Source organism: Equus caballus, chromosome 25 (genome assembly GCF_041296265.1).
Source record: "Equus caballus isolate H_3958 breed thoroughbred chromosome 25, TB-T2T, whole genome shotgun sequence".
In the NCBI taxonomy this organism is placed as follows: Eukaryota; Metazoa; Chordata; class Mammalia; order Perissodactyla; family Equidae; genus Equus; species Equus caballus.
The window spans coordinates 43640302-43663359 of NC_091708.1; the positions used below are offsets into that span (position 1 = coordinate 43640302).

At 59.7% G+C, this 23058-nt stretch overlaps 1 protein-coding gene across 9 annotated transcripts in view; it reads right to left on the bottom strand.

Annotated features, from left to right (window-relative positions):
- RALGDS (ral guanine nucleotide dissociation stimulator) overlaps positions 1 to 23058 on the bottom strand; it is a 47738-nt gene that overhangs the window by 15452 nt on the left and 9228 nt on the right. For 2 of the 9 annotated variants that reach the window (XM_070251116.1, XM_023629230.2), the window contains exon 1: positions 8699 to 8961. The exons of 2 other annotated variants lie outside the window; for them this stretch is intronic. In XM_070251116.1, the coding sequence (XP_070107217.1) occupies positions 8699 to 8881 (183 nt within the window). In that variant the 5' untranslated portion in view covers positions 8882 to 8961. Of the gene's footprint in view, positions 1 to 8698; positions 8962 to 15510; positions 17059 to 23058 lie in introns of those variants that run through there. 5 more of the 9 variants (XM_070251118.1, XM_070251117.1, XM_070251115.1 and 2 more) reach the window with 5 other exon arrangements.

The window sequence follows — 23058 nt, forward strand, 5'->3', positions numbered from 1 at the left end:
CGGGGGTTCCACAGAACCCCAAAACCATGGGACTGTGTCATCTGGCAGAAAGGAAAGGCCTTTGTTTTAGGAAGCAGCGACCCCTCCCACTGGGCAGGCTGGGGTCATCAGGGCCTGGCCAAGGCCACTTAGCCATGTTGCCCTGGGCTTCACAGCCCCCTCTCCCACCTGCCCCTGTTCAGGGAAAAGGTGCAATGGGGAGGGGGGCCGAGAGTAAAAATATCAACCTCTGAGTGCCAAGGGAGGAGCTGGGAGATGCTGGCCGGCACACGGCCATCGATCACACAGTCAATGCCAGCTGCTGGGACCACGGGTCACTGCCCTGAGCCAGGCTGAGCATGGAACTCAGAGAAGGCCCAGAGCAAGTGCTGACTCAGCCTGGGCCCCACGATAGCCGTAAAGCCCTCAGCCCAAGCTGGGCCTCCTGTGGGCTGTCCTTCCAGACGTCAGCACTCCCGGGGTCAGAGACCGGGGTCCTGGGCCTCTCACCTCCTGCCCACCCTCAAGGGCTCTGGGAGGCCCAGGAGCCATCCTCTGGAAGTCCACTTCCTCTGACCCGAGGTCGCCCTCCCACTCTGGGCATCGTACCAACGGGAAAGCCGCTGCAATCACACTGGGCTTCCTGACCCTTTGCCTCCCCTGAAGGGAAAGCCAGCCGCTTCTTGGAAGTTAGGAGCGAAGCCACAGGGAGAAGCCCCCGAGCGGAACCTCCCACTCCCACACCCACACAGCCCACACAGCCACACTTGGGGAGGTCCAGACCTTTCATCGAGGAGGGGAAATTCCTCCTCCTGAAGCAGAAAAACGGAAACAGATGCTCGCTTTCCTTCCCCCGCCTCACGTGCCCCTTCCCCACTCAGAAGAGCCCTCGGAGGAGAGGGGCTTCAGAGGCTACAGTGAGGTCGGGGCCGGCTGTCCACCTGCCGGACCAGATGGTCCTGCCACTGTCCACCCCGGCATCTCTTCAGGAGTCCGAGACTGCCTCCTGCAAAGGCTGCCGGCCTGGTGGGAAGGGCCTGTCCTTCTCCTGGGGATTTCAGCCACATCTGGCCCAGCTGGGAGCCAGACAGTGTCCTGAGGGTCCAAGTTGCTGGCAACAGTTTGGCGGTCCCGTGCAGGATGCATCTGCCAGAGGGTGCTGGACTTGAACCCCTCAGGAGCCTGCACAGCACCTGGCTCCCACTGGGGCTCCATCAAGGCCTGCTGGATGGAAGTGCTCCCCGGCCAGGCCAACCCGCGAGAGGGGCTGGGGCAGGGCGGCCTTGCCACCCCCAAGGAGGTAGCATAGCGCATAGCAGCTCTGCAGTGAGCCATGGGCCTCACTGGCAGCGAGCAGCTGGCCAGCCCTGCCTGGGTGTCATGTGATCTCCCAGCCCTTCCCCCACCCCCCAGGGGCCCCCTTCTGCCAGCCGGGCAGGGGGTAGGGCAGGACGCTGAGAGCCACACATGCTGCAATGGGGGGCGGGGGGGGGGTCACTGCCCTGTCGCACAGATGGGGAGCTGCTCCAGCCCTGCAGAGCTAACCCTGTACTCTCCGGTTCCTCCACTCAGGAACAATAAAACAAGACCGTGAGAGCTACGCTGAGCACAGGACAATTTACACTGTGTGCCAAGAGCCCACTGAGAAGCAGGCTCTCAAGTGAGAGGTCCTGGGTCCCAGGCAGAAAGTGGCAGAGTGGGACATCTGTTCCCTGCTCCCTCCCCCTGCAAGGGACAGAGAAGGAAAGGGGCCAATAGCCCTGGCATTGCCCCTAGGACGCTCTGGGGTAGAAAGGGCAGGGCCCTGGTGCCCGAAAGTGACCCTGGGCCACCCTGTTAGCAGGGTGGACAGCGTCTGGACCCCCAGGGATGCTCTGGGAGGGGCTAGGGAGCTCCTGGGGGAGGTGTGCGCAGGGCAGAACTGAGCTGGCTGTCAGGGGAGAGAATGCCACGTGGACAGCTGTGTCCCCAGGGAACAGATCCCCTTGTCCTGCCTGAAGCAGGCACCTACTCATGTCCCCAGGGCTCTGGGACCCAGTTGGCAGCTGTGCCTTACACACACCGCCTGGCCTCCCACCACCTGAGTCAAGAGGAATGAGGATAGTGTGATGTCCCCATGGTGAGCAGAGGCCGGCACGATAGGCCTCCAGGGTGCCTCTCGCCTCGCAGTTCCTTGGGCCCTCACCTCCTGTGCCCCGTCAAGGGCTCCAAGAGGCCCAGGAGCTGTCCTCTGGAAGTCCACAGGCTGGGGCCCCAGGGACGAGGAGGGGAAACGGCCTGGGTGGCGTCTGTTAGTGTGTCACCTGATCAGCCTTCTGGTGACTGGCCAGCAGGCCGCTGTGTCCCCAACTGGCTGTAGGCCAAGTCTCAAGTCCCTCAAGGCAGAATAACGGGGTTGATTACCCCCATTATTTGGGGACAGACCTGAGGGGACCTACTGGGCCTTCCCACCTCTCCCAGAAGGTGCCCGTGCCTGCACCTATGGGGATGGCACCTTCTCGCATCCTGATCCCCAATCTGCTCTGGCTCCCCCCAGATGCTTTCCCAAGGAAGCTCCAACCAGGCCCACAGATGCCTCTGGCCACAGACCGGCTCCTCCTAAGGAGACCTGACCGAGGGCTGAGATGGACGGAGGGCCTGCACTGAGGTCTCCTCCTATCTCTTCCCCGGCCTGCATGTGGAGGAGTTCGGCCCCACTTGGGCAGGGCAGGGAGTGGCTCTGATCGCAGCGCCCCCATATGCATGAGATCACCCCTTGGCGACCTCGCCACACCCTGCTCAGCTGCTGGCCAGGTCCACTGAGTCACAGAGGTCACCCCGAGGCCCTCATTCGGCCACCCGACAGCCCCCTGGCAGCTCTGAGCACACGGGGACCCTCCCTAGGGCCCAGCAGACCCCACAGCCCCATCTCTCACGGAGGGCTCTGACTCCCAGCTCTGCCAAGCTGCTCGGCCATTGTCGTCAGTGAGCTCGTCTATGAAACGGGGCAAGAGCAGCCGCCCCCAACAGGCAACAGCAGGGTCACGAGAGAACGCAGGCAGCGCGCCTGCTCTGCACCCGGCACATGAAAGCGCTCGGGAAAGGGGACCGATGCCGCTGTTGCTGGTGGGGAACACTCGCCCCGCCCCCAGCCCCCATGAGCTGGCTGCTGGGGAACACCAGGCTGTGGGAAAGACCCCCCGGGAACCCTGGGAGACCGGCCAGGGTCCCGGGAACCTGGAGAAGGGCCTGGCACAGGGGGCAGGTCACCCGAAAGCTCTGCAGGTGGGAGCCAGCCCGGCAGCTTTCTGATTTTCTACGTCTTTGCTCAAATACAGAACCCAAAACTGAGACAGATCAGAGAGGGTTGCTGAGCCTCTCAGGGCTCCCAGTGTGAACACTGTCACACACCCATTTTGCAGAGCGGAGACAGGCTAGGGGACAGGGTCAAGTAGAGGGTGTCCAGGCTGAGAAGAGAACCCAGAACTTCTCAAGTCCAAGTCCTTGTTCTTTTAGACAATAGGCCCAACAAGGCAGCGAGAAGGAAAATGCCAAGCCGGCTCGACCCCCCCTGGGGTGCAGCAGGGTCCTGCCCTCAGGCCTGCATCTTGAGCCCAGAGGCATGGACAGGACCCCCGCCAGGATGCAAGGCTGGCCTTGGATGGGGTGGGCCACACTCCTGGTCCCACAGAGGCAGCCTCAGCCAGGGACCACACAAGGTGCCTGGTTGCCCTGGTTCGGTGATCCCAGAAACTGGAGTTTGGCGACCAGCCTGTGCTGAGGCCCCGAAGGCTGACCCATCTCCCCAAGAATCCTCCCCATCAGCTTGAGCCCAGCTACCCGTCAGCATTTAAAGAGAAGGAAAAACGTGCCTCAGGTGGGGCTGGGAGACACACCCATCCTCCTGATTGTCAGACCAGCAGACCAGCAGGGGCCAGGCCTGCAAGGGGTTGTTGCTGAGTGACGGCTGAGGAGGAGGATGGCCTGGTTCTGAGAGGGTGCAGGGAGGGGATGGCTGAAGGTCCACCCTCAACACCCACACCACTGACCACAGCGTCCAGCACGTGGGCACTTCCTGGGTGTCAGGCCCTTCGCATACTCCTCACATTTAATCCTCCCAACACCTCACTTGATGGATGAGGAGAGAGCCAGGCAGGAACTCGCCCGGGTCAGGAGCCAGGATGTGGCAGCTGGGGCAGGGACTTGAACCCGACCCAGGCCTCATCCCACCGGTGGCTGCCATGATCACGGCCTCAGAGCAGAGTCCAGCCCCTGGTCACACAGATGTGGGAGAGACTAGAGACAGGAAGGACTTCCTCAGGTTGCACAGCCAGTTGGGGGTGGTGGGGCCCAGCTCCCTTGCATCTGCACCTCTCCACTGAGAGGGGATTTGTTGGGGCTCCTGGCACAGGATGGCCAGGGCACCCATGGGCCCTAAAATCAGCTATGAGAATCAGGCCTGAGAAGCACCTTGCTGACTGGGCCGGGTAGCATATTCCCGGAGCCCAGGCTGTGGGCACTCCCCGGGCACCCCGTCAGAAAACACACTCATGGCAGCCACCACCTGTCTGGCTCTGACACTGTACCAGGCACTGTGGGGACCACCTGTCAGGTTGCCTGTCTCACTCAGGCCTCACCAGAACCCAAAGGGGAGGATCTGGTTCAAGTCCCTTTTATAGATAAAGAAACCGAGGCTCAGGGAGTAGAAGCAGAGCTAGTACTGCAAGGAACCAAGCTGGCATCCCAGCGCAGCTCCCTTCGCTCCAGAGCCCAAGCTCTCAGCCAGCATACGCACCCTACCCCTGGGTACAAAAAGACAACACTGCGCCTCCAGGTGTGACTACAGAGCTGCCTGCGCCTGTGCAAACATCCAATGGTCCCTGGGGAGGAGAGGAGATGCCACAGCAGTACACAAGCTCGAGAGCTTCCTGAAAGCAGGCCGGCACGTGGGGGCCCTGCCTGCTCACTGAGCAACGTTGAGGCTCTCATCGACTCACTCCCCAGCCACGGGCCCGCTAGTGGATGGAGAATCGGGTCTGCTCACAGCTCTGCTTCTCCTGCACAAGGCTGCAGGCTTCAACTCCTGTCTCCTCGGAACGAGTGGGGACAGTCACTTTACTGGAGCTGTGGGTCTGGGAACACGGCGTCTCTGGGCCTGCAAGGCTGGAGGCCCGAGCTGGGGACAGGGTGGCCACAGCACAGTGCCATGCCGTGGGAGCTGTCTGAGCGGCCGGCCAGCAGCCTCTGGGAGTCAGTCTCCAACCACCTGGGTGCAGCCTCCTGAAACCACCCCCATGGGCTCGCTAAGAGGCTGCCGAGGGCCAGCGCTCAATCTACTACAACCCCTTCTTAGTGGCAACAAAGACAGGACCTGGAAACTCAACGTCCAGGTTGAAGATCGGACCCCAGCCCTGCCTGTGAGCAGTCTAACATCTCCCAGGCTGAACTCCCACTGCACGCACCCAGTCCTGCTCCAGGGCTGTCCTTGAGCCTCCAGCAAAACAGCTCAGCACGCTCAAGCGTCTCCCACGTAGAGGAGGGACAAGGACCCAGTACCAGCCAGACTGGTCTCCTTCCTTCTCTTCTCCTGAGGCCCCGAGGAGGAAAGAGGGGAATCTGAGGGTCCGTGGAGGCCTAGCAGATGGCAGTCAGTCAGTCCCCTCCTAAACTTGACAGGCCCTGCAGCTCCTGGAGGCTGCCCCCTTGGAGAGTGGGCTGGGAAGCCCCTCTGGAAGATTACAGTAGAAAGACAGACAGACAGTCACATGCATATGCGTGCCGCACAGGCCACGCCTCTTGAGCCTCCAGGGTCAAAGGCTAATGAGCATTGGCGGTTAAACTGGAGCCCTGCACACAGTGTGATCACCAGACCAGACAGCGGGAAGGAGGTGGGGAGGCTGGCAGGAGACTCTCCCCTGGGTACCTCCACCCAAAGAACAGAGAAGCCCTCCTCATTCCGTTCCACCCAGACTGCGCTCAGGCCTTGCAGTCACACAGCCTGGGTCAGAATCCCACCTCGGCCACTTACTAGCTTGGTGAGTTTGTATGATCTGATTAACCTCGAGTGCCTCAGTTGTTTGTCTGTTAAACTGGCTATTGACAGTCTTGACCGAAAAAGGACATAATGCATGCAAATTACTTAGCACAGGGCTCCCCACCAAGTGCTGGCTCATATTAGCTATTATTTTAAACCTTTGGGGTCCAGCTGTGGGCTTGCTTCTTCCTGGAAGCTCTCCCCAGTGTCCTTTGCCTTCCTCCGGTCTATAAGCATCCCTACCCCTCACTGGACCACGGGGCCTCTGGGCTGCCTGGGCCTGGTTCTGTTCCCCTTATGGCTCTACCATCCTCCCACGCACTTCTAATTGCCTCCACAGAGAACACTGCGCTATCCTTCTCTGATCCCTGCAGGCTCTCGCACACAGCAGGCGCCCAATTGAGAACAGAACCCATGTTCAAATCCTGGCTGCGTCCTTCTCGCTGTGTGTACTTTTAGATCAGGGACTTCACTTTTCTGAGTTCCATTCTCTTATATAGTGGGGTTGGCACCTACCCTGGAGAGCTGGTCAAAGGCAGCTGGAATGAGGGGGTGGCATCTGCAGTCAGTAGGTACTACAGACTTGGGAACTCCCTCTGCCTGGCCAAGGCATGGGCCAGGTGACCTCCAGAAAGCACAGACCTGCACAGGCCAATCGCATGGTAGCTTGGCTTAGAATCAAGATGACAAGCGGATGCTCAGATGTGCGAGGACATCTGGCAGCCCAGAGAGGGAAGGACTGGGTGGAGGTCTGGTAGGGAAATGGGGACAGGGGAGGGAAGGCAGAAACTGTCTGGTGGTTTCCAGAGGACAGGGACCACAAGCAGAGCTGCTTCAGCTCTGGCATGCTACAGCAACCAGGAAATCAGCCCCAGGATGGGGGGGGGGGGGTGGGTGTTGGCAGGAGGGACAGGGACTTCCCCGCCCCCTCCTTCAGCCCATGGTAAATGGTTATTGTGTTTGGTTTCCGGCAGTGGCCTCCTCTCCTGCCAGGACCCTGGTTTTTCTGCCCCAGCCAGAATCTTCCCCTGTGATTTCTAAACAGTGGCCATGGCCTGGATCTCGGTGCTGAGGCCAGACAAGAGAGAGCAGCAGGGAAGGAGAGGGAGAGAGAGAAGGCAGGCCCCTGGGCAGGAGGGCTCAGATCTGCCTCTCCCTCACCTCCTCAGGGATGCAGATGGACCAGGGAGGGAGTAGGGAGTGCAGGGGTGGCTGGGGGGTGGACAGAAGCTGCTGAGTGGCCTGCCCCACCCTGGCCAGGAACCTGCCCGGCCCCCATGAACGCGCAGGCCGGACCCTCCCAGCACACAAAGCCGGAGTCGCTGCCAGACATAATGAAAGTCAGATGAGCACTGGGCTGGTGTCAGGCCTCCCACCCCCACCCTCCCAGGGGTCCAGCTCCAGCCGCCAATGAAGACCAGAGCTGGGGGTGGATGAGGGAGGGGGAACATGCCTGACCCAGCCACCCGCCAAGCCAGGAGCACAGGGTCTCCCAGGCCCACAGTTTCCCCACCAAGAGCTGCCCCCACCTCATGCCTTCCCCCACGCCAGGCAGGGAGACATATGTTATCCTTGGGCAATTATGCACCCGGGCCCTGTCTAGGCACTGGGGACCTGCAGAGATGCAACATGCAGGCTGGAAATTACTGGCAATTACAATGAACCAGGACCTAAGGTGATGGGGGGAGGGGAGAGCCACCAAGGGGCCCTAACCTGCACGGGGGCTCAGGAACTTGAGTGTTGAGGCTCTGGCTCAGCCTTGATGTGCCCTCAGCCTTCCGACCCAGGGCTGGCCTCTGTCCAGGCCCCATACCCAGGCAGAGTGGGGTGAAGGGGCCCATCCCTGGAATCTGTTACCACCACTGCACAGCGTCAGGTGCGCAGTCAGGTGGGAGGAGGAGGGCATCCCCCCACCCCGCCCCATCACGACCCCACGGCCCAGTGGGCCCCGCTGCCCTGAGCACACTAGAAATAAGGGTCCCAGCCCTCACTGGGTCACCCCCACCGCGTCTGTGACAAGCACATGCCCTCTTCTCTGAATCTTCTGAACCCTTATAAATGCAGGGTGTTGGCGTATTTTCCAATCAAGCAGAAATGAGTCATCCCCTCGGCTTGAGAGGCCCTTGTCCCAGTCTCCCGGCCTGGACACCTGGCCCCCAGGGTTGGAGGGCTGGCTCCCCTCCACCCCCATCCTGTGGGCAGCCCCGAACATCAGATGCACCTCCGCTCTCAAAGGGGGCTGGTCTGGAAGGCCCCTGTGGTCCCAACCGCCTATGAGGATTCTAGGAGTTTGCCACCCTAACCACGAGTTCACCACCTGCCCTGGCAAGCCCAACAGCCGGCGCAGGCCCGCGGCTGGCAAAGGGGGAAAAGGCAGCCCAGCCCCTGCCGTTGGGAAGTTCGCCGATGTAAACAGCCAGTGACAGCTCGCAGGAAGGGGTCTACCTGGGCTGCAGGGGCGCGGGGGCGGGACACCGGGCTCGGTGAAGAAACCCGAAGAGCCGGTTCCGGTCCCCAGACTGTTGGCTCGGTTGTGCCGGCGGCCCCCGCGCCCACCGTGCTGCCTTGCGATCGGAGCTGGGCAGGGGATTTCTGCGGAAGGACCCTCCTCTCCCCGCGGACCCAAGCTGGGCGGGGGAGTGACCCGCTCAGGCCGCCGGGCCCCCGCCCCCGCCTCGCCTGGCCGCAGCCGGCCGCTTCACCCACCTCCAGCCGCGGCAGGTCGGGGTCGAGCTGCGTGAAGCTGTGCAGCACCACCGGGCAGCTGTCGGGGCTGCCCACCTCCAGGCGCACGGCGTCCCACACGCTGCGGCTCCGCCGGGAGCCCGGAAACAGCGGCTCGGCGCCGCCCGCAGGCCCGGCCGCCTCGGCCCACATGCGCTGCACCATGGGCGGCTCGCGCGGCGCGGGCGGCCGGCCGGGCGCGGGACCCGGGGCGGCGCGGGCGCGGGACCGGCCCGGCGCGTGGCGGGGGCGGCGGCAGCCCGCGCGGCTCGGCGCTGCCTGCGCTCTGCGCCCCGGGTCCGGCCCCGCGGAGGTCAGCCCGGGGGCGGGGCCTCGGGAGGCGGGGCCGGCGGCACGGAGGGGCGGGGCCAGGGATGCGGAGGGCTGTGCGTGTGTGTGTGCGCGCGCGCCCTCGCGCGCCCTCCCGAGCCTGCTGGCTGTTTGTCTTTGGAAGCACACGTGCTATGCGTGTTGTGGGGCGTGGGTACTGCGGTTAGGCACCTTGTGTGGGTGCGTGCGCTGGGACAGTGTGTGTTGTGTAGGAGTGGGACTTATGTATGAGTTGACGTGTGGTCAAGAGGCCTTGGAGTCAGACTCACCTACCACGAATTCCAGCTCCTCCCTAGATCTGTGGCCTTGGACAAGTTGCTTAACCTCTCTGAGCCTCAGTTTCTTCATCGGAGAGGCTCACACTGGGGAACTGATGCATGTTACACAGCCAGTGGCTGTGCCCTGATGACTATGTGCTCCTGAGTCCTGGAAGGGTGACCGTGTCCTGGGTGCTCACGGGTATTGGGAAGTCCTGAGTGTTGATGTGTGTTTCGTGTGGAGGGAAGGGGCCTTTCTCAGCACTATCTCCTATCAGCCCTCCGACCACCCAGGCAGAATGGAGACAGAGGAGGCGCAGTGGGGGCGGCAAGGGGGATGAGATGATGACAACGGACCACGGAGACCAGGCGTCACCAGGGCTGGGGCCTGTAGACATTCAAGAAAGAGTAAGGGATCAAGAGTGACAAACTGGGGCCAGCCCGGTGGCGCAGCAGTTAACACGTTCCGATTTGGCAGCCTGGGGTTTGCCAGTTCAGATCCCGGGTGCGGACATGGTACAGCTTGGCAAGCCATGCTGTGGCAGGCGTCCCACATATCAAGTAGAGGAAGACGGGCATGAATGTTAGCTCAGGGCCAGTCTTCCTCAGCAAAAAGAGAAGGATTGGCAGCAGATGTTAGCTCAGGGCTAATCTTCCTCAAACAAAACAAAACAAAAACCAAACAAACAAAAAAGAGTGACAAACTGCCAGCCGCAGCACCTGGCCACTGGCCTGGTCAGCTGGGGCCACTGGTGGCTTGAGTGCTCAAGGTCTCAGGTCAGGGTGGAAGTGAGGCTACTAAGGGCTGGGGAGGAAGCAGGGCCAGGGAGCCTCAGCTACTCTTTCTAGAAGCGAGTGAGGAAGGAAGAGGAAGCCTGGAGGTTAACAGCAGTCAAGAGAGTGTTCATGCCATGGATGAATGAATGGGCCCGTCCTTCACACCTAACCGGCTGCTGGGGCCTGCCTGGCCTCAGCTCTCAGCCTCACTGAGGCTAGTGATCGACTGCTGTAGCGCTGGCAATGCCACCAACCTCCCTGGAACTGGTCCCACACCATTGGGCCTCAGTTTCTCTATCTATAAAATGAGAGGGCAGGACCAGACTACACATTCCACAAGCATATCCTGCATACCCGCTGTGTGCCAAATCTCAGATATTCACGGACAGTGGGCCCCCAACTAGCCCCACCCACGGGTGCGCCCACCTGCGCCGCTTGAGCACCCGCCTGGTGGTTTTCCATCTGGGTACGAGGCCTTGACAAAGACAGGCGGAAAACAATTTGGCGCTTTCTATTACTGCCGTTAAAAACGCTTATGCCCTTTGACTCGATAATCCCACTCTTAGGAATTCCCTCTAAGGAAGCAATCACAGGTGTGGACATCAATTTCTGTACAAGATGTTTATGGAAACCTTGATTACAATTCTGCCAAACCGAATCAACTCAAATGCCCTGTGCTGAGTAACCGCCAGGCCCCTGGGTGCCATGGAGCAGCACAGGAGAACCAGGATGAAGGGAAATGCTCTGCTGGAGCCGTGAAGTGACAAAGCCTGCAGAATATGCTTTCAGAACCAGACACTACACACGTGCATGTGACTAGAGGGACCCACTTTGCAAAAGTAATGGTGGGTATTTCTGGGTGGTGCTGTATGTTTTTTCTTTTTACTTCTTGGAATTTTCTAATTTTTCTAAAATGTTTTAATAATCACAGCCATGTAATAAATGCTGTTTTTTTGTTCTTCTTTTAAAGCAAGATGGGTAGATTTGGTTTGGGGTGGAAATTCCTGGGAGGCTGGTTAGGAAGCTTCTATGCTCTGTCCCCCAGGGAGGGTGAGGCCGAGGCTGGTGGGGCACATTTAGAGGAAGGAGGTCCTCAAAAGCAACAAAGGGCTGACCGGGACACTGGACATGCCCTCTGGCTAGAAGCTTCTCCTCCCACTCCTGCTTCTGAGGCCAAACCCTCAGCCTCCGGGAATTCAGAACTTGCTAAATCCTGCACCTGCCTGCAGCTCACTTTATCTCTTCTCTGCTCTCCTTATCTCTTTCTCCCAGGGAGGGGCCTGGGAAGCAAGCTCAGGCCCATTTTACAGCCTGGAAAGGGGCTTATGCAGGCCAGGTGACTAGTGAGTGAAGAGGAGTGCACCCCATGTCACCACCTCTCTGACCTTGAAGGTCCAGGGTGCCGGTGTCGGGAGGGCCCAGGTAGGCTGGAGAGGTGAGACGTCGGGAGTTCCAGCACAGGCTAGGCTGCCTGCCATCCCACTATCTGACCTCCTGTGCATGGAGGGGTGGGGTGGTATATCCTTTCCTTAACCAGACCCTCTGGTTAACGTCTGTCTGGTTTTTCAAAGTCTCGCTCCCTGCCTGTTCGCTCCCTACTTTGGGGCTCCCCTCCAGAGCCCTGGCAAACCTGCTCACTGCTCCAGCTGCACACCCCCCAGTTCCCAGGCTGTAGCATAGAGGACAGGTTTGGGCACTGAAACGCCTGGGTTTGAGGCCCAATTCCACCCCTCTCTTACTGTGTGACCTCCTCCCCCCCAGACAAATCCCCTCCCCTTCCAGGCAGTTTTCTCCTGTGTCATGTGGGCATAACTAACGGGCCAGCACAGGTGAGGCACCTCGCACAGGCGCCCAGTGTCCCCAGCTCAGGCAGGCGGAGACTCTGCCCCACTGTTGGTGACAGGGGCTGCGATTCAGGCAGTGCCTCCTGAGGGCAAGGCCCTCTCACACAGCTCCCCTCAAAATCCTCCTCCAAAGCTGTGGGGTAGATCCCTTACCAAGGCCAGGGCCAGCCTCAAAGAGAAGGGACCAGGACAGTACGTGCCGCCCGCGACCGGGAACACAGAGCCACTCAAGAAGTGTTCTTGTCAAAAACTAAACCAGAACCCCACTAGGCCTCTGCAGGTGACTCCATTTGGGGGTTACAGGGGCCAGAGGAACGTGTTCAACACACCATGAGGATGCAATCTGCAAATTCCAGACTCTGGGAATCTCTAAGGACGAACCACCCAGTTTCCTCAACAAATACATTTCAGGGAAAAAAAATAAAGGGGAAATTATGGAAAGATAAGAGACGTCAACCAAACGTGACACGTGCATTTTGGATTGTGATTCCAACGGGGCAACTTCTAAAAAAAAAAACCTCAGAGACGACTGGAATTATTTGAACACTACTGAATATTTGGATATTCGACATCATTTTTTTTGAGTGATCATGGGATTTTGATTATTAGAGTAACATATTGATATTTATGGATGGAAACGATGTGCTTTGGATTTGTGTAAACATCGTCCACTGAAGGAGGGGGCAGAGAAGAAACAACAGTGGCCCTGCAGGGGTGATCACTAAAGCTGCGGCACCTTTATGTCATTTTCTCCCTTTCGTGTCTATTTGGAATTTTCCATAATAGAACTTAGAAAAAGGACACAGTTTGAGACTGATCTTCCAATGCCACTGAGGCTCCCAGCAGCCATGGGGGAGGCGGGGGTGACAATCTTCAGACCCCGGGCCATGGCAGTGACACCTGGCCAGCTTCACCATTTCCTGTGTCCCAGGGGCACTCACGGCATCCTTACAACAAAAGGGGCTGGGGGCTTCACTTTGGGGGCTGAAGCAGCGGGCAGCTGGGAAACTGAGTCACACAGCTCAGATGGGGCAGTCAGAGGAGGCTGGGGATTAGAAGTAGCCTAGTGACCTTGGGCAAGTCTAAGATCAAGGCCATGCTAACCCTTGCCCCTGGAGGGTCTGCTGGGAGGGGCAGAGAGCACAAAGCACTGTAGGAAGTGTGGGTTACTACGAACTGGTGTTCCAGAGTCAGGATGCTTCTTGCACAGGAAGCTTAAAAGACAGCTTTCAAGCTGACAGCCAGGGACAAGAACCAAGCCAAATCCAGCCCACATGTATGTTTTGTTTGGCTTCCAAAGTGTTTTTCAATGTTTGAGCCAACAGTAAAAGGTCAGGTCATTTCATATAAAAATCCACATTTCTGGCTTCTCCTGTAACTCTGGACAACCTGGCCACACCGGGTCTGCGTTCCTGTGCAATAGGAGGCTGGGTGGGAGCTGACCGGCAGCTGTCCTCTGCAGCCAGGGCACGTGCTCGTGGGTTTGCCACAGACTCCAGTGGGCCTTCTGTCCCTCCCTGGCTTAGAGGCCCCTGGGAAGCCACCTCTGGATGAAGGGAAAGGTGTGCTCAGGCCAAACCTCTGGAGCCCCCTTGCCTTCTCGCTTTCCTCCTAACACAGATCCCCTTGATTCGCAGCAGCCAGAGGGGCCTTGACCCTTCAAAGCCTCTCGCGCTGCCCTCAGGCAAAAGATCAACTGCTTGGTGTGGCCTCAGATGCAACACAGGGGTCCTCTCTCACAATGATCCGCTGCAGTCCCCAGAGCCTGGAGCCAGCCCCTCTTCTGCCCGGCCTGCTCCCTACCTTCTACCCACCCCTTTGCCCGGTACAGGAGAGCCGATTCCCAGGGTCCCAGGGAAAGGGGTTTGGGCCTGGGGTGCAGTTCTGGGGAGGTCTGCCAGGCACGCAGCAGCTCCGAAATGAGAACTGGGCTTGAGGCAACGTCTGGGCAACCACAGGCCTTGACCATCTCCTCTTCCAACCTGAGCCTGGCCAAAGCCACAGAGGGAGCTGGTGGCCTAGTGAGGAACAGAAGCCAGGTATCCAGGCTCCACCCAGGCCTTGGTGGAAAACCTTTCACCTCTTGCTGGGCAGGTGGAGGTCACCCTGTCTGTTTGGTCTTTTGTGGTCTATATTTAGAGCCTGGGGAGGATACGGGGAGGGTGTGGCCTGGCCAGGCTCCTTGGTCATTTCCTGACACTGATGTCACCATTCCTGGCCTGCCTGGGTCCTGGGGTTGCCCTCTGTGGGCGGGTGAGCACACACCTTGGCAGGTGACGCACCTGGGCCAGCATGGGAGCTCCTGGAACAGTGGCTGGGCCTGGCTTAGCCCCGCCTCCTCTGCCACTGGCTTCCTGGGAACGTCCAGGGGCCTCTTCCTCCTCTGGAGAAGGGAGGCTCCCCACAGGCTGGAGGCCAAGCTCAGAGATGGTCAAGAGTCGGGAAATGAAGCACCTAAACCTCCAGGAGACCATACTGGGTGGAGGGATTTGACATCATCACCACCCCAAATCTCCAAGCTCACAGGGCGTTGCTGTCCCTAGGCAACCAGAACAAGAAACATCGAGGCCTGGAGCCCCGGAAACGGCCCAGGACTAGGATGGTGAGTTTCAGTTCAGCCCTGAGCTCACCATGGGCCGCACTGTCCTTCCCCAGAAAGGGGTGCTCATGGCCCCTACCTCTAACTCTTGGCATGTTGAGGGGACACTCAGATGAGAGTACGCGCAGTCCAGGGTCACCGTAATAAACGCCGTCCAGAATGGGAACCGGGGGCCACTCTGAAAACCATCCCCCACTCCCGGAGTGCTCAGTGCCTGGCACCCCAGGGGTCACTGACACCCCCGAAGGCCACCAATCCAACCTGTGATGGCCCAAGGTGGAGGGCAGGAGAGGAGAGAGGAAGAGAAGCAGAAGGGACACAAACAGATGGAAACGGAGGCAGAGACTCTGCAAACCAACTGAGCCTGAAACATGAATACCAGAGAGGGGAACAGAGGCAGAGATGGAGGGTCCCCTCCCACACAGAGCCCACGCTGGCCGAGCGCTGGGCACACGTGGCCGAGGAGGGGGCCTACAGGTGTGGGAACCTCTCTCTCAAGATCTGGAGCCTAGGTTTGTGCTCAAGGCTCTGCTCTGCATCTTTATAGCCTCAGTTTCAACCCCTCTGAGCCTCAGTTTCTCCATCAGTAAGATGGGGACGATAATAATACCATCACCTGGCTCTCAGGGTTCTAGGAGAGAACCTGAGATGATGCAGGAAAGCCCTCGGTAACCTGAGAAACACCAGAGCAGCAGGAGCAGCTAGGACAACCCACAGCCACCTGGCCCTGACTCTCCCGGGCGGGAAACACAGACAGGCTGGCAGGGGTGGGCATCCTCGGGCGCCTCTGGCAGCGCCCCCCCCCCCCCCGCCTCCTCCCTCACACCCGGAATGGGAGATAGAGACTCCCCAGCTTCCAGCCAAACTCCTTCAACCAGTTCTGACGGCAGGAGAGGAAGTCGAGGGAAGCCACCTCCCCAGTGGCTTCGGCCCAGCTGTGACCCACCCAGCCTCTCGACAGAGGCACCGGTTGCCTTGGAAACTCACCTCGGTGGCTGGTGCCGGTGCTGGTGCCGGTGCCGGCAGAGGTGCTGGCCAGGGTGTGGGGCTTCGGAGAGTGGCATGGCGCGCGATGGCTGACCGCCTGGCAGTCACCACGGAGACACAGGCAAAGAACACCCACCCCCTCTTGGCCCTGGGCACTGCCGGCCTGGTCTTCTGGGCCATGGCGGACGGGAGCCACGCAGGGGTGGGCTCTGTGGAGGCCCTCTGCCAGTCTGCCCGTCTGCCTGTCTGTCTGCCTGCCCCAGTAGAGTTGAGCACCCAAGTGTCTAGGCCTGGTGTCACCACATGGCTGTCATACCTGCTCCCGTGACGGGTAGGGCCTGGAATTCCCGCTCGTACCAGGCCATAGGCCAGCCAAAGACGTGTGGATGGGGCTCTGTCCTGAACTGGGCCAGGAGCTCCAGCTCAGCCCTGCTCTCCTGGGGAGGGCCCAGCTGTCTCCTCCAACACCAGAGGCCCCGTCCCCATTCCACCCGCCATCGGGGAAATTACCACCCAGAGCCAGAAAGGGAGCAGGTACAAGTCACCGAGATCCAAACAGGGCTTGGCCAGCGGGGCCACCAGGCGGGTGTGAGCCCAGCCAGGTGCAATGTGGGGAGCAGAGGAGACCCTGCTCGCTCGAAGCCACTGCCTCATTCCTGAAGCCTTCTCTGCCCCTACGTCCTCAGAGCTCCTCCACCCCCAGCACCTAGACACGGGATTTCAGTTTAAACTGTGAGGACCAACCTAGGGCTGCTAACTGTTTATTTTGCCAAGTAGGACAGTAAAAAAAAATAACACCACCGCCACCACCACCACCATGACCATCATTCCAGAAAAGATACCACTAAAAAGTAACTAGATAGGCATACCACTGGAAAAAGGGCAGGTGTTAAACATTTGGCCTTAGGGAAAACTCAGGACCTTGTCTCAGTCTTTCTCATTTCACTGCAAACCAGACATTGACAGTCACGGAACAAGTCCAACACACCCATTTGACAAATGGAAAAACTGAGGCCCAGGGGGAGCAGGGACTTGCCCAAAATCTCACAGGGAGAATCCAGGACTCGTGTCTGTGCAGCTCTGCAGAGCCCACAGACACTCCTTCCACCAGCGTTCAGAGCCCAGATCCCAAAACCCAGAGATGCCAGCGTGATGCAGAGGCCAAGAGGCTGGGCGGATTCCTTACCCTCCTAGGACCCTGGTGGGCAGCGGGCTGGGCGAGTGGGACCACAGAGGCCAGGAGGAGACGGGGGCCGTCAGGAGCTCCGAAGCCTGCCCACAGGCACATGGGGTCCCGGGGCCCTGACAGGGTAGCCGGGGCGCAGCATGACACGGAGCCCCACCAGCACTCGCTCTGCCTCTCTGAGCCTTTCACATCCTCTTCCGGTGGCTTTGTGGGGCCCAGGGGACCAGGCTCAGAAGGCAGCTCAGGCCCAGGAGCTGAGACCTGCTTCCTGGCGCTGCCTCCCTGTGGGGCTTTCAGGTTCCTCTTCTCACTGGACCTCAGTGTCCTGATCCACCATGGAGGGAAGGGGGTGTACAGAGGTTTTCAAACTCAAATTCCTCCGGATCCCCGGCCTCACCTGGAGCTCTCACCTTGAACTCCCACCGCCGGGCTCCAGGCCGGAGAATCTCTTTCAGGGAAGAAAGGATTCCATGGACACAAGTTAGGAACCCGGAGGTGGGGGCTCTCTTAGGGTTGTGGGTGGGCTTCCAGGGGTAGAGGGGCCAAGAGAGCGAGTATCAGAAGAATGGAGCTGGGGTTGGAGGGGTTCCAGGTGGACCCCAAAGCTAGCTGCCTTCCTGCCTCCCTGGGCCCACCCTTGCGCCTGCAGCCAGAGCACGTCTGCCCTGCACTAAAATCCCTCCAGCAGCTTCTGTCCCACCGGCAAGAGAATCCAAAGTTCTCCCTGCCCCCTCGCCCAGCCCCCAGGACCCTCTGACTCACTCAGCCCTGACCACCTCCCTGTGCTCACCTCGGCTCAGGCACCCCCTGCTCGTCCTGCCCAGCCATCTCCGCCCTCCTGCACACGGTGACACTTAACTATGACCCTCGAGAAACAGCAGAGGCAACCAGGCTCTGAATCAGCCAGCTCTTGGACTCTAGGCCAGTAACTTAGCATCCCTGGGCCCGAGTTTCCTGATCTGTAAAATGGGCACAAGGGCACTGGAATAGTGAACAAGAGCTCAGCACTGGCCTGGCTCGTGGTTAGCCCTCGGGGGACCTGTACTCCATCACCTCCCACGGTCACGTGCCTGCCCCAGTGCGTGGCACTCAATAAACACTGCCCGAATGTTGGCGGGTATTGTCCATATGCCAGGAGTACTGCAGCTGGGCTCCATCCGCAAGAGCAAGCTCGGGATGGCAGTCTGAGGTCTGTCGGCGCTCAGCACGCAGCCCTGAAACCGGGTCCCAGTGGATAACTTGGAAACGTTAGTTATCTTACAGCAGCAAACACACTGCAGGCTGTAAGACACCCCGGCCAGGGCCGGAGAGGGCACCAGGCTCAGGTCCACTCCTCCCTGAGGCTAGGCTGCCACAGCAGGCCCCCCTACCCCAGCTCAATCTCGTGCAGACTCTGGGAAGACCTGGGTGAGGCAGGGGTCAGCAGAACCCCGAGGAGAGAGACAGTCCTGCGTGCCTGGGCTGCCCCCAGCCTTGGCCTCTTACCCTCGTGTGGCCAGCTGCCTGCCTTGTACTGTACCAGTGAGCTCTCCGAAACTTTGGGATAAAGTGGAGGAGTGGGGAGGGCCTTCCCTGAGCCGCGGCCTCCTCAGCGCAAGGTGGGCCTGGGCCCTGCACTGTGGAAGGGATCAGGTGGTGGCGAGTGGATGGGAGAGTGATTCCACTGTGTGAGCATGTGTGGGGTGAGGGAGAGCTTCACGAGGCCCTTGGAGGAAGTGGGAGGGGTTGCAGGAACCAATAGGTACTCAGGCTGCCAGGTTAGGCGTCTGCGGGTTAACGCCTTTGACTAGCATTTACCAAGCACTTCCCAGGTACGGGCCGGTGCAAGGCGCCACATGGCCCTTCCATAGCTCCTGAGCACCAAACAGGCTCCCTGTGCTCTTCTCCAACGACGACCCGCCTCCCAGCCTGTTACCCCCACACTTCCCCGGCCCCAGCCTCCAGCACAGGTCGGCCTGGCCTCAGGGCCCAGTCTCAGGCCACTCCTTTCAGAGACAGGCCATGCCCAAGCAGGGCTGCCCCAGGGCAGCCAGCACTGAGCTCTCGGGAAGGCTGAGGGCCTGAGTCACAGCCAGGCAGCAGGACAGGACCAGCTGCAGGCAAGAAATGCGGGAGCCCCAGGAGGCGGGGCGAGGGAGGGAAGAGGAAGGGAGGGGAGGGGAGGGGAGGGGAGGGGAGGGGAGGGGCGCACCCACCCCTCCTCCTACCCGCCTGGGGAGAGCAGAGGCGCCTTTGTTCCCTGCCAGCCTGGTGTCACCACATGGTGCACCACATCACTGTCACCGCCTGGAACGAAGACCGGCCACAGAGAGCCAAGGCTCTGGGGACAGTTAGGGGTGCTCCACCTGCACCCCCAACACTTCACCACATCCGGGGCTGGGCCTACTGAGGACTGGAGGGTGCACAGCCATCTCCCCTGCACCTACTGTGCATGGAGCCGTGTGAACCCTGCACCGGGGAACATACCCCGGCCCTGAGATGCTCCCACCGTCCCCCTCGCTTGTCCCAGGACACCGAGGTCATGCGACCTGCCAACGGTCCCACAGTGCTCTGCCCACCATGCCTGGTGGCCCTCGGACAATGCCCCTGGCCAGCCACACACAAGCCCAGACACAGCGAAACCCCACTCACGGACACGTCTGTATGCACAGGCGTGTGCCAATGCTCCCCTCAGCCCAGGCTCAAACCCTTTGGTGGGGAGAGGGATTCTGGGGTTGGGGGGGGCACGTGCTGCATCGCATATTGGGGGAGGTCCTCTCATCCTTTCCAGGCTCCTGGGGGCAGGCCCTGGTGGGTGCGAAGCACACTGTTTACAAACACCGTGTGGCTGTCTGTCACTAGGAGCTGTGACTCAGAGCCAGAGTGGTGACTCTTCTCAGAGCTGTTTACTCAGCACGACATCCTGTCCAGGAAGCAGAAAGGAGAGGCCAAGGCCAGGCTTTCGCTCCTTTTTCCTGCAGCCTCCTGACCTGACTTGGGGTCCTGCTGAGGGGGCCGGAGGTGGCAGCTCAGCTCAGCTCCTCTCCCCTCTGTTTCTGGGAACCTGAGGCCCATCATCAAGTCACTCAACACATAGCCACCACCAGCCCAGCTCTGCTGGGTGAGGAGGACGCCACAGCTGTGCACGCGAGTGCTCAAGCCCGTGGACCCGGAAAAAGCACTCAGATCCAGGGTGCAGCTACATCTGGCATCCTTCCCTCTTCAGCTCAGGCTGAGACTCCCAGGGACCAGGGCACTGCAAACGTCCACCACCCCGTGGCCCAAAGGCAAACGCCCACAGTTAGAAGCCTTGGAGGCAGGAGCAGCTCCTGACGCCCCCTCGGCCCTGCCTTTGGCGCTCCTCAGTGGAGACAAAGCACTTTTCCACCCAACATCTGTGAAACAGATGAAGCCATGGTAATTATCTCTGTTGTAAAACTGAGAAAATCAAGACCCAGAGAGGGTAAACAACTTGTCTGAGGCTGCCCAGCGGGTCAGTGCCAAGGCCGGTGTCTGGTCCCTAAGGCAGCTGCTTTCCTCCACTCTGAGGTTTAAAGATCACAAGTGGATTTGTTGCCAGCAGCATAGGCAGATTTTGGGCTGCTGGGTCCCTGTCAGCAGGGAGGGTGGTCTGTCCCCACTGTGAGGCCCAGCTTGGGATTCTGACTTCCATTTCCCTATTTGCCCTCCCCACCCAACGCAGTGCCTAAGCCAGAGTTAACGAGCTCCCAATATTTCTACCATTCACTGACAGTAGAAATGTGCCAGTGTGGGTATCACTTAACTGTCAAGGTGTGTAAGGCAGGTTTGCAGGTAAGCTTGAGGACAGAAGCTCAGAGACGGCACCAAACTCACCCAAAGCCACACAGCAGTCTGGCTTTGAGGCTGGTCCTCCCAGCTGCTTCCAGCTTTTTACAAGAGCTGAGGGTGAGTCTATCCTCCCGGTGCCCTTTCATGGGCAGGGGGCCTCGCTTTCCAGCAGGGCCAACAGGGCAGTGACTTGTGGAAGGTCACACACCCGAATGGGGAGGCCCCATCTCCTGCTCCAGGCTGGGAAGACCTGGGGACCCCCGGGAACGGGGGAGCCACAGGAAGGCCCTGCTGGGGGAGCTGGGAGGGAGAAAGGCAAAGAGGGACTGTGCTTATTTTGGCAGCTGAGGCTCGGCCCTGCCCCGGGCAGAACAGCAACCCAGCGGTCAGCTGCTCTGGCTGCTGATTCACCCACCGCAGGGCTCCCCTGCTCTGGCTGCCCGTCCACCAGGCCCTTTTACCAGCCCACTGAGTCACACAGGTTGCCAAGAAGCTGAGGATCCGAGAATCTGGGCCCTGCCCCAGCTGCTCTGGCTGGCTCTGTGCCCAGCAGGATTCAGCACTGCCAAGGGCACCAGCAGCTTCCCTCCCACAGCGGCAGAGGGCAGCTCCCTGCCCCCTTGGGCCCGCCCCCACGTCCAGCTGGGCAAGAAGCCCACTGTGCAATTGTAAGGCTGGAGCAGCAGCTATGAGCTGGGGCTCTGAGTAGACAGAGTCCAGGTTCAAACTCCCCGCCTGTCACTTAGTGGCTGGGCAAAGTTGGCAAATTACCTCCCCATCTGAGCCTTGTCCTGGCCCACGCAGGGTGACGACCTCTGCCTCCAAAAGCTGGCACGGGTGACATGACATACTGGATGGGAGCAGGGAGGACTAGGCCTGGCATGGGCCACATGTTCAGCAAACCTCACCCCAAGTAGCCCAGGACACTCTGTGGGGAAGAACCGGTAGCTGTCCTTTTAAATTCCTAAGTTGGGACCAACTGATTCTTTTGTAAAATGCAATAGAAATGTTGCAACAATGTCAAATTGCCGTACAAGTCTCCAAACAGTTTCAGTGTTTCTTAAGTCCCTGAGGACGGTAACAGAGTGGGGAGCCAGCACCTTCCTCAGACCACAGTGGCCCCGGCGCACGACCACTGCATTCACGCTCAGCCCACTCAGATTTACTAACACCTACAGGCTGCTCAAGTGCGGTGCTACACCAGAGAACAAAACAGATCAAAATCACCCTCAGGTAATGGGGTATAAGAAGTAAAACCCTTGTTTGAAGATGAGAAGACTACAGAAGAAAAAAAACAGAATAGGGTAAGGGGGTGGGGTGCTGTGACTTTAAATGGGGAGGCGAGCCAAGAAAGTAACACCTGGATAACAATGCATCTACAGTGGGATAGTTTCATGGGCTCTAAGCTCCCTGAGGGCAGCAGCCACATCTGTCCTGTTCACCCCTCATACCCAGTGCCTGGAATGATGCCCCGCCCCCAGTGAGTTCTCAGAACTGCTAATGAGCAGACGGATGACTGATGACTGCGCCAGTTGCCCATGCGCGCACACACCGTCACGGGAGCGGGAAGAGCACTGGGGTTCTCAGCCCTGACGCAGTTCTTCCTTCTTTTCAAAATTGGAAGGGGTGTGAACTCCTTGAGAGCAGGGACTCTGTTCCCTGATGTATGGATGTCTAGAATGGTCCCTGGCACACAGTGGGCTCACAACAAGTACCTGGATGAACAAGTGGACTCAGTGGTCCACATCAAAGTTTCTGGACTCGAAAACATTCACAGTTCAGGGCCAAAGAGTTCCTTGTGGGGAGAGTACCAGGAAAGCTTCCTGGAGGAGGCGGCAAGGCTGGAGAGAAGCCTGGGAGACGGCACGGAAGAAGGGCACGGGAAGGATAATGCCCACCTGCCCACCTGCCATTCAAGTGCCCTCCAGAGAACGGGCGTAGGGGCAGAGCAGGAGGCAGCCAGACTTTCCGGGAAACAGGAGCCCTTTTCCTTGGAAGCAGGGCCGGGAGGTTGCCAGCCTGCCTCGGGGTGTCAGGGGCGGGTGGGGGTGGGGGGCAGCCAGTTCAGCTCTGGTTCACCCTGGCGGTCTTTGCTCCTTCCTAAATGCCTGGCCCAATATAATCTGAATCAATACTACAGCCTATAGTCTACCAATCAGTCTTATCAAATCTCGGGGATTGGTTCTCTGCTGATCGGGTAAGTGGAGGGTGCTCTGGCGTGCTCTGGCCTGAGCTAAGAAGCTCCTCCCCAAAGCACAGCCAGGGCCTGCTGAGGCTGGGGTAGGGAGCAGGGCCCACAGTCAGGCCCCTGTGCCCGGCACAGCCCGGTCATTCGGGGCTTCAGGGCCAGGGGAGTCAGGACAAACAGGCCCTTGTGGTGAGGAGGCTGCCCGCCGTGCCAGGGACACTGTGTGCCCGGTGCCGCCACCCGCCTGCGGAGCCCAGAGCCTGGAAAGCAGGGCTGCCCTTTCAGAGGGGGACCTCCTGAGCTGCCCTGGCCTCTGGGGAGGACCTGGGGCTCCCGCTGGCTGCCAGGAGGTGGTGGGGCTGGCGCCTGCTGCCCTCTTTCCCAC